Source organism: Hydra vulgaris, chromosome 06 (genome assembly GCF_038396675.1).
Source record: "Hydra vulgaris chromosome 06, alternate assembly HydraT2T_AEP".
Classification (NCBI taxonomy): domain Eukaryota; kingdom Metazoa; phylum Cnidaria; class Hydrozoa; order Anthoathecata; family Hydridae; genus Hydra; species Hydra vulgaris.
The window spans coordinates 25,658,806-25,668,560 of NC_088925.1; the positions used below are offsets into that span (position 1 = coordinate 25,658,806).

The following is a 9,755-nucleotide window of genomic DNA, read 5'->3' on the forward strand; positions in this document are numbered from 1 at the left end:
AGTTAAAATTAGTTTTTTTAATAAAAAAATTTACTATATAAGCAAAATGTTGATTATAAACTGCCAATATACTTGTCATATACTTATAATTTAGATTGTTAATTGTACTTGGGTTAATTTTTATTCTTTAGGCTTTCATGAAGTATGAAACTGTTTTTATAATGACTTTTGACAATATTTCAGGGTATTCCATATGAAATCACCTAGTTTTTCAAAAGTTCCCCAGGGTGCCACCTCAAATTTACTTCAAATTTTGACCACCCGCAGCTTTTGTGAAAAAAAAACAATCCTGATAATTTCAGCTTGATTGACCAAACCGTTCAAAAGTTCATTATTATTGAATCAATATAGACCAAAATCGGCAAAATTTGAGTAGCTGGAGCTTAAAGTAGATTTTTTTGATTTTTGACAGATCATAACCTTTTAAATAAAATAGATGATCACCTGAAATTTTTTACGGTAATAGTTTTTCACCCATATTATCTATTTTTGCTGGTGTTTTTGACTGATTTTAAACAATTTTTGAGCTCTTGTACCTCAAAGTTGCTAAATAATGCAATTTTATAAAAATTTTTGGAAACTTTAATGTGCTACAGCTCAATACCAACAAACGAGCTGTGCCAATTTTTTGCTACTTATGTGTACTTAGAGTAACCACTTGTGGAAAAAATTAAAATTATGTGCTAAAAGTTATTTTAGCACTTGCAGCAGCCTGTTAAAATATCACTTTTTAAAAAAAATATGATAAATTACATTCACTTTGTAGGCATAGAATGTAGCATCAATTGAAAAAATTTGCATAACATTTTCTGTTTCAGAAAGTTGAAAAATGAAAAAGGAATACTTGCTAAACCTGAGGCTAAAATAGAACAGCCTTTAGAAGATATTGTTAAACTAAAATTTATTGAAATTTATGAATCGGAAGAATTTACAATACAATGTCCAGGAAAAAAAGACTTTGTTTCTGTGCGTATAAATAATGTAAAAGTTCATAAACAAAAACGTTTAATATTAGTTCGATTAAAGAAATCACAGTTGACAGTAGTGGAAGTCACTCAATTTGCTTATGTTCTTATCATCAAAATGCTAAGTTGACGTACACTGCTTTACCTAAGGGTCTTTTAATATATTCTACAAAGATTTAATGAAAGTATGTGTTTGTAATATTGATAGTCGAAGCTGCATGTTCGATCTAAGTTTCAACTGCCCTGGTAAAGTAAATTTGAAGACTTACTTGGAAAATCTTTTTGAAAATAATGATTTTGACGATCAGATCACATACAAACAATGGGTGTCAACTGACCGAACTGCACTTGTCTCTGTCCAAACAAGCATTATTGAGTTTATTGAAACTCTAAGTGAAACTTTGTATGACCTTTGTATGACCTTTGTCACCACCACTCTATCAAACAAGCACAATCCTCCTACTTATCAGAGGCAAAAAGAACATTAGATCAACACACTTGTCTTATTCTTATAGATTTATGGCAGAGAACTATAGTTTTCTTGTGCAAGATGCTGTACAAGGATTTTACTGGCAAGCCGATCAAGCTACCTTAAATCCATTTGCTGTTTATTACAAAGATGAAAAAAATCAACTCAAATATGAATGCTATTTTACAATTTCTGACCATCTTCACCATGACCAAACAGCAGTTCATTGTTTCCTCACAAAGTTACTCCCAATGATTAAAATCAAACTACCCACAATCAATAAAGTAAAATACTTCAGTGATGGTGCTGTGTCACCGTACAAAAATTATAAATGTCTGTTAAACTTAATGTACCATCTTGAAGATCACAGTATAAATGCTGAGCATCACTTCTTTGCTACATCCGATAGCAGAAGTCCATGTGATGAAATAGGAGGAACTATAAAAAGAGAAGCAGCAAAAGCGAGTCTACGAGCAGCAAATGCAAACCAGATTCTTATACCAAATGAAAAGTACACAAAAGTAACAAAAAATTGGCACAGCTTGTTTGTTGGTATTGAACTGTAGCACATTAAAGTTTCCAAATTTTTTTCTAATATTACATTATTTAGCAACTTTGAGGTACAACTACTCAAAAATTGTTTAAAATCAGTCACAAATACCTGCAAAATTGGATTATTTGAGTTGAAAGCTATTACCATAAAAATTTTTAGGTGATCATCTATTTTGTTTAAAAAGTTATGATCTGTTAAAAATCAAAAAAATCTACTGTAAACTAAGCAGATACTTAATTTTTTCTGATTTTTGTCAATATTAAATCAATCATAACTTTAGTATGTTTTGGCCAATCAAGCTGAAATTTTGAAATTTGTATTTTTTTCATAAATACTGTGAGTGGTCAAAATTTTAAGCAAATTTGAGGTGGTACCCTGGGGACCATAAGGTAATTTAATAAAGAATGAACCTTCAATTTTTTACTAATCAAATATTGAAACATGCTATTCATGGTTGAAAGATATGATCATTACTTTCTTTTGTTCCTACAATTACCAAAATTTTTTGCAAAACATTCTGATTTGACCTAAGCACCAACATACTAAAAATTGGTTCAAAAAATACTTTTTTTAAAAGTCTTTTGAATGTTAAAAAAAAGTCTTTTGCAGACCAAACATTGCTGAAATTAGAAAAGTATATGTAATAGTATATAATTAAAGTCAATTTATAAAATTACCTTGATTAATAAATAGTTTATAATGAATTACCTTGATTCGATATATATACATATATGTGTGTGTGTGTGTATATATATATATATATATATATATATATATATATATATATATATATATATATATATATATATATATATATATATATATATATATATATATATATATATATATATATATATATATGTATGTATGTATGTATATATATATACACATACATGTATACATATAGGTATATATATGTGTATATATATATATATACACATACATACATACATACATACATACATACATACATATATATACAGGCTTTGTTTTAAAGCGTAACTGGCATGCCATTTAAGTACATGCTAAGCCTTTTAACATAAGCAGTAAGCCATTTTGGTCAAGCCACTTTTTAGCATGTTTTAATATTTAAACAAGTCTAAAGATATTGTTGAAGTGGTAAGGTTAAAGAAGTAATTAACGTTATAAAAACCACTTATGAAGTTTGAATGACGATTATGTAAAATGTTTGCATAAAAATTATGTTTGATATTTGCGCTAATTACAAATGTAACAAGTCATAAGAGACAAAACAAAGAAAGTTTAATTATATAATTAACAGATTGTGCGATATCAAAAAAGTGAAAACAGAAATTTCCCTTATATATTAGAAGAAATTTTGAATCAAAAAGTTATTTCAATTTAAAACAATTAGATTTTTTTTTTCCCTCTGTTTTTCTTCCTCCTTTTTTATTTTTTACAAAAAATTAAATTCCTTGTAAACATGTTATAACTAAAACACTGTATCAAAAATATTTATAAAGCATATGTTTAACTTTTTTGCCTTAAGGCAAGTATAGGGGTATATATTTTTTAATAAATGATACTTTGAAACTTAAATCTTTGTTTGTCACAAAAAAAAGTGCTGGTAAAGTAATAAACATTTCTTTTTTCCTTTGCAGCAAGTAATATTTTTTGTTTGTTAATAACTTTTTAAAAGTAAAAAATCATTATTTGCTAAATTGCAATTTTAAGAAAAAATATAAAAAGTTTATATATATATATATATATATATATATATATATATACAGTGTTTTTTTCTTATAGAACGTGCCAGAACAGCATTTTAGCACCTTTTTTTTTTTACGTTTTTTAAAAAAGATCTATTTTTAGAACAAAAACTTTACGCTATTTGCAACAATAATTTTTATTATAATGTTAATGAATTTCCTGTTATTGGTGTTTTAAATTTAAAGTTGTAACTTAATCATTATATTTAAAAAGTGATATAAAAATATAAACTAAACAAAATAATGCAAAACTAAATATATATAATGATAAACTAAATAAATATATATTGAAAAACTATATATATATATTATTATACATATAATTATATGCTTCTTCTTGGCTAACTCTCCAGTTCAGAAAAAAATGAAATTAAGTGCAAAAGAAACAGAAGAAAAAATCTGCTGGACATCAAAATCAAGCTGCATTAAAGATTGTAAGGAAGCTAAAAATGAGATTCTTTCAAACAATAGCCCCATCCAAAATAAAATAACACCTGTGATTATTTGAAAAAAAACAAAAACGTTTTTATTTTGGAAACAGCTTTTTTTATTTGTTCCCACCTTACTAGGTGTGATGTGTTTGGAAGCCTTCCAATGGCAACTCATATGTATAAATTTATTTACAAATTTAATTGCTTATTTCTGCTTTTTTTTTTTGACATATAAAGAAAAATACAGGTGAGTTGTTTTAATAGTTGGATGATATTGTAAAGTTTATAATGAAAATACCTTGATTTGATTTGAATAAATGTAAATATTTTTGAATCAAATCCCAATTCACTTTTATGATTTGATTTGAAACTTTTCAAGGGCCTAATATAAATAAACATATACATATATATACGTATGCATACAGATATACACTCTTTAAGTTTTAAAATTTCAAGAGACAAAGAATATTTATTACAGCAAAAAAAAAAGATTTTTTGTCATTATTATTTATTTCTGTATGAAAAACTGTTTGAAATAAAATTAGCATTTTAAATCTTATTTGCAAAATATCTTTGGACACTGCACATTTAAATCTGCTACAAGGTGTTTGTATATATATTATATAGCAACACATATTTAGTATACGTGTATGTATATTTGTAATGTATTAATTGTAGTGCATTATTACATAAATATAATAATTTTTATTTAGCTTTTGAGTTTGTTGCTCACATTCCTGCACCTTCATTTCAGTTTGGTGGAAAATCCGGATCAACTGTTTCAACTGCAATATTTTGTAAACTTTCTACTAGTTGATATGTTTTATATTGTGCAAACTATTAGAATTATTTTTTTATTATACAACTTATTGGTATATGAAAAAGAAAAAAGAAAAAAAAAGAAAAGTATTGTATTGTTGTGCAGATTATTAAAAAATGTTTCATTATATTTTGCAAATCATTGAAAAGTATTGTTTTATATTGTTTAGCATATTAAAAAGTATTGTTTTGTATTGTGTAAGTTATTGGCTTATTCCTAAAACTCTATTTGTCTCTGCAATATTTTGATATGCATTCATGAACATCATGACAAAAACTCAGTGGTGGAAAGTAACAAATTATGTTTACTCATGCTTCTGAAACTGAGTAGTATTTTTGTGCACTTCTACTTTTAAAAGTATTTTTTTAAATCTGCAATTTTATTTTTAACTATTTTTTAAAAAAGTATTATACTTTGCTACATTACAAATCATTATACTGAGTAAAAAATAAACAAAAGAAAAAAACAAATTGCACCCAGGAAACTTTTTCATTATCTGGTAATGAATGTCTTGTATTTAGTGGATAATAAAGAAGTTCATTCAGGCCCTTCTAACATACTGCACTGTTTAATTACTGGGTGGGAGACAGAACATGCTGAAAAATGTTGACATTCATCTCAATTTTTATTGATGAACATCTAATTCAAGAGGAAAAAAAAATAATTTAGTTATTGCTTTATTCAATGATTTAATTAGTTTGTGCCATTGTGAATACTTTTTGCTTACTTTTATACAATCAAAATAAAAATTTGTTTTACCATATTTCTGGTCACATGATTTTTTGTAAATCTGTTGAACTCATTTACACACTTAAAAAAGTTCTCTCTTAAACTTAACACTGATCTTCCTGCCTCAGCTGTCTATGAGTGTCTATTTAATAATGCTGGACTGTTATTCCTTGCAAAGTAGACAAGTATAAAAGTTACTAGCTTTAAAAAACCTACTGTTTCTCAAATATAACATAAAGTTTATAGTGTAAAGATATACACAAATGAATAGACCACGCTGTTTATGTTTTATATTCAACAGGTCTGTTATCTGACAATGACACAGTTTGGTCTTTAATAAATGAAGACCTCTGATCCAATTTTGACTTAATGTTTTGTAATTAGTCTGACTTTTCTCTTTAATAAATGATCAACTGATTGGTCTACTTTATACTTTTACTTAAATAAATTCTTAGACTGGTAATTTTACTTAAACTTGAATTTCACTGAAATAACTGTACTTTTGCTAGAGTATTAAATTTTGTTTCTTTTTCTATCTCTGAATTTAAACATTCCAACATTCTTTTATTGCACAATACTTGGCAAAGCCACTTTTAACATTTAAGTATGTGTTATTTTTCAGATGTATTATAACTTAATTGTTCTTAATTTTTCAGAAAGCTTTTTTACTTATAAAGGGGTTGCTACAAAAATAGCATATTTTATGTTATTTTTGTAGCAACCCCATCACCCCACTATCTATATATGTGGAATAAGATTTTGTACTTCATTAAAAAAATCTTATGGCGCTTAAAAAGAGCGTCCCCGTAGGCCAAGTTGAAGTGTTTTCAATTTTACATGGTCACCCATATAAGCACAAAAAAATATGCTATATGTGTAGAATAGAAAAATAGTAAAGGTTTATAATATGACAAGAGTTGGTATTGGATTTAAATGGGATAAATTGATAAGTCTTGAATGTTTAGAAAATGTTTTTATCTGTTATAAAATTAATTTTTCATGTCATTTACACCCCAAATAACAGTAATTGCATTAAATAATTATTTTTGTTAAATGATTTTAATAATAAAATTATTTATATCCTCAACACAAGTGGCATTGAAGTGGCAAGTGAATCTTACTTCACATAATTATTATTATTTTTTGAATTTTTATCAATACCACTGTTATTAGAAAGCAGATTTTTATCTATTTTTATCTATTTATATAATTAGTTCTATAATTTATTTAAAGTTAGTTAATTCATACAAAATGTAAGTAACATAAAAACTAATGCTAGCTATGTAGAAAGTCTTGTGAGATTACCCAATTATACTAATGGCAAAGTATAACAATGCTTTAAAACACATTAGAGATAAACGTTATTATAATATAAAGTTTAGGAAACGGAAACTTAAGATACTAAACTAAAATTAAAACTAAAAAAAGTTATTATATTAAATAATATTAATTACTTACTAAATTAAAATACTAAACTAAATTTGTGTGAATTTAACTTGTAAGGCTAATGGGTTTGCATGTTACTTAAAAGTTGTAAATACTACAAATAGAAAGCTTCAAGTAATATTTATTTTGTGATTGTGAATTTATGAGAGTTGGTTAATAATTATAAATATATTGTGTGATTAAGAATTAATGACTCAGTCAAAAAGTATTTATTCTAGTAAAAAGAGTTTTTTATTTTTGGTTTTTTTAAAAAATTAGGCACTATTCTTTTTGTCTGTTAAATAAAATGAATAAAATTTAATTACTGTTATTTATAATGTAGGAATGAATAAATTTGATGTTGGTATTTTATTGAGGTTTGCAAAAGCTTGTGTTGTTTTCATCATTTTTCTGTTTGGGTTTTATATTGTTCTGCCTACAACCTTCCAGTATACATTTTCTTATATAAGACTTATAGTGACCATGGTATATAATGATGAACAGCGACATGAAGTTGAAGAAAAATTATCTTGGCAACAAGAGTTTTACTTGCAAGAAATGGAGATGTTGTTTAACCAGCAAATATGTGCGAAAAGACAACATCCGCATTTAAATGTAGCATGGCTGACCGCAATGATGAATGATAATTATGCTGTTGGTGCCATTTATTTAGCTTATGTCATTAAGAAATTGTCTTGTCACCATAAAATGATTGCTTTAGTATCAGATGGTGTTACTAAAAAATCACAAGATGCATTGAAAAAAGCAGGTTATGAGGTGCGGAATGTTGAGCCACTTGACTGTGACTGGATGGATCGCAGGAAAGGAAATATTGAACGCCATCTTGGTTTACCTGGAACTCACATGCGTTTTCATGCTTGGAATTACACTGAATATGATAGTATTGTTTATTTAGACCCTGATGTAATGCCTCTTAATAATATAGATGAGTTGTTTTGGTTAGATGCTGAAATGGCAGCAAGTTATTGTGCACGGCCAGGAATACTTGACCCTTGTTTTAATGCTGGATTATTAATGTTTAAACCTAGTTCAAAGAGTTACAATGAAATTATGAATATGTGGTCACATCTATCAACAGGAACGAACTGTCCTAATGATCAGGTATTATTGTGGCATTATTATGCTGATAACAATAAATGGTTACCTTTGCCATATGCGTATAATGTACGAAGATACTTGTACCATCCAATGAAAGTCTATCATTTTGCTTGTTGTTTGACAAAAAAACCATGGAAAATGCCACAACCTACCGATATTGAACTTCAAACTTTCAAAGGTCCATTAACTGAACCAAATGAAGTTGTGCTTTTGTGGTGGAAACATTTTAAAGATGCACTTGTGTATTTTGAACTTAATAATTGGTACGAGGAAATTAAAAATACAATATAATTTAATAATCATTGAAGTTTATGTTTACATCTTCACTATCAATAATTATTATGATTACATAATCATCCCTATATCATAATTGTTATTTAAGATATTTCAGAATCATATTTATTAATAGTTATATTTACATAATGTAGTATTTGATTTTTAAATAAATTCTTTTTTATATTAAAAAATTTTTATTATTTATTTGTTAATGTTTTTAACTTTTGGTAATAACAAAGTTTCAATATAATATTTTCTTTAAGGTTCTTCCCAAATATTGCATATCTATAAACACATATTCAATAAGGTTCAATAGGTTCTGTAAGTTTTTTTGTAAAATATTGTATATGTGTAAAGACATCCAATATTTAAAAGCAACAGCTAATTACATACTTGTTTAATATAAATGTTTGTGAACAATTCATAAATTTGTTTTTATTGTATGAACTTTGAAAGCACACAATTTTTTTGAACTATGAACATGGTTTGAAAGGTTTCTCATAATTTGATATTGTATATAGATATGTAACTGATTTTTTTCGAAAACAGAAATTTTGTTTAATATATTTTATCCTATCTAATACATTATTTGATTTTTTATCAAGAAGTATGGTGCGCAAAAAACAGCGATATTTTGTTGTTGAAATTATCTATGAAGATAACAAAGTGGATTTAAATCTTAGCAGAGAAGATATTTTCCGTGCTATTCGGTTATCTATTCAAGATCTATATGGAGATTATGGAATTGGTGCATTTTCTTTAAACTTATTTGTAAAATATGTAAACCCTTATACAAAACTTTTTTTTGTTCAAGCTCCTCGAGAATATCAAATTGAAATTAGGGCATGTTTGAGTTTTATCAAAATGTTGAGAAATCGTTTATGTATACTCAATTGTATATATGTGACCGCAACAATTAAGTCTGCAGAAGTTTTTTTACTTAAAAGAGATAAAGAAACACTGCGTGCACTTTATAAAAATTGCAAGAATGTAAGCGAGAGAGCAAAAATAATGGAGTTCACGAAAAAACAAAATCTTGATGTTTTAAATGATTTGTTATAAAATTGACAGTTTTTAAGATATGGTGTTAATGAACAAGTTTTTAGATATTTTTACTGTAACAGTATACAGAGAAAAAAAACTTTTATTGGTACTTAAATGTAGTAAATAATTTAAAGTTTTTGAATGTTTTTAGTAGCTTGAACCCATTTTTATTTTCTTTTGTAATCAATACAAAA

General features: G+C 26.3%; 3 protein-coding genes across 3 annotated transcripts in view; all 3 read left to right on the forward strand.

Annotated features, from left to right (window-relative positions):
* LOC105846383 (EEF1A lysine methyltransferase 2) overlaps positions 1 to 5,116 on the forward strand; it is a 40,183-nt gene extending 35,067 nt beyond the window's left edge. Inside the window, exon 6 of the mRNA XM_065799708.1 lies at positions 4,862 to 5,116. Coding sequence (XP_065655780.1) covers positions 4,862 to 4,965 — 104 coding nt within the window. The 3' untranslated portion in view covers positions 4,966 to 5,116. The remainder of the gene's footprint in view (positions 1 to 4,861) is intronic.
* LOC100210417 (glycogenin-1) lies at positions 4,862 to 8,708 on the forward strand. Its single transcript, XM_065799707.1, has 2 exons — positions 4,862 to 4,945; positions 7,466 to 8,708. The coding sequence occupies exon 2, from the start codon at positions 7,468 to 7,470 to the stop codon at positions 8,530 to 8,532; it is 1,065 nt and encodes a 354-aa protein (XP_065655779.1). The 5' UTR covers positions 4,862 to 4,945; positions 7,466 to 7,467; the 3' UTR covers positions 8,533 to 8,708.
* Positions 8,709 to 9,126: 418 nt separating this feature from the next.
* On the forward strand, positions 9,127 to 9,579 carry LOC136081302 (uncharacterized). Its single transcript, XM_065798609.1, has one exon. It carries the CDS (start codon positions 9,127 to 9,129, stop codon positions 9,577 to 9,579), a length of 453 nt encoding a protein of 150 aa, XP_065654681.1.
* The last annotated feature ends 176 nt before the right edge of the window (positions 9,580 to 9,755 follow it).

What these genes read in the sequence shown, in the direction of transcription:
- LOC136081302 (XM_065798609.1), top strand. Translation starts at nt 9,127, where the DNA reads ATGGTGCGCAAAAAACAGCGATATTTTGTTGTTGAAATTATCTATGAA.
- LOC100210417 (XM_065799707.1), top strand. Translation starts at nt 7,468, where the DNA reads ATGAATAAATTTGATGTTGGTATTTTATTGAGGTTTGCAAAAGCTTGT.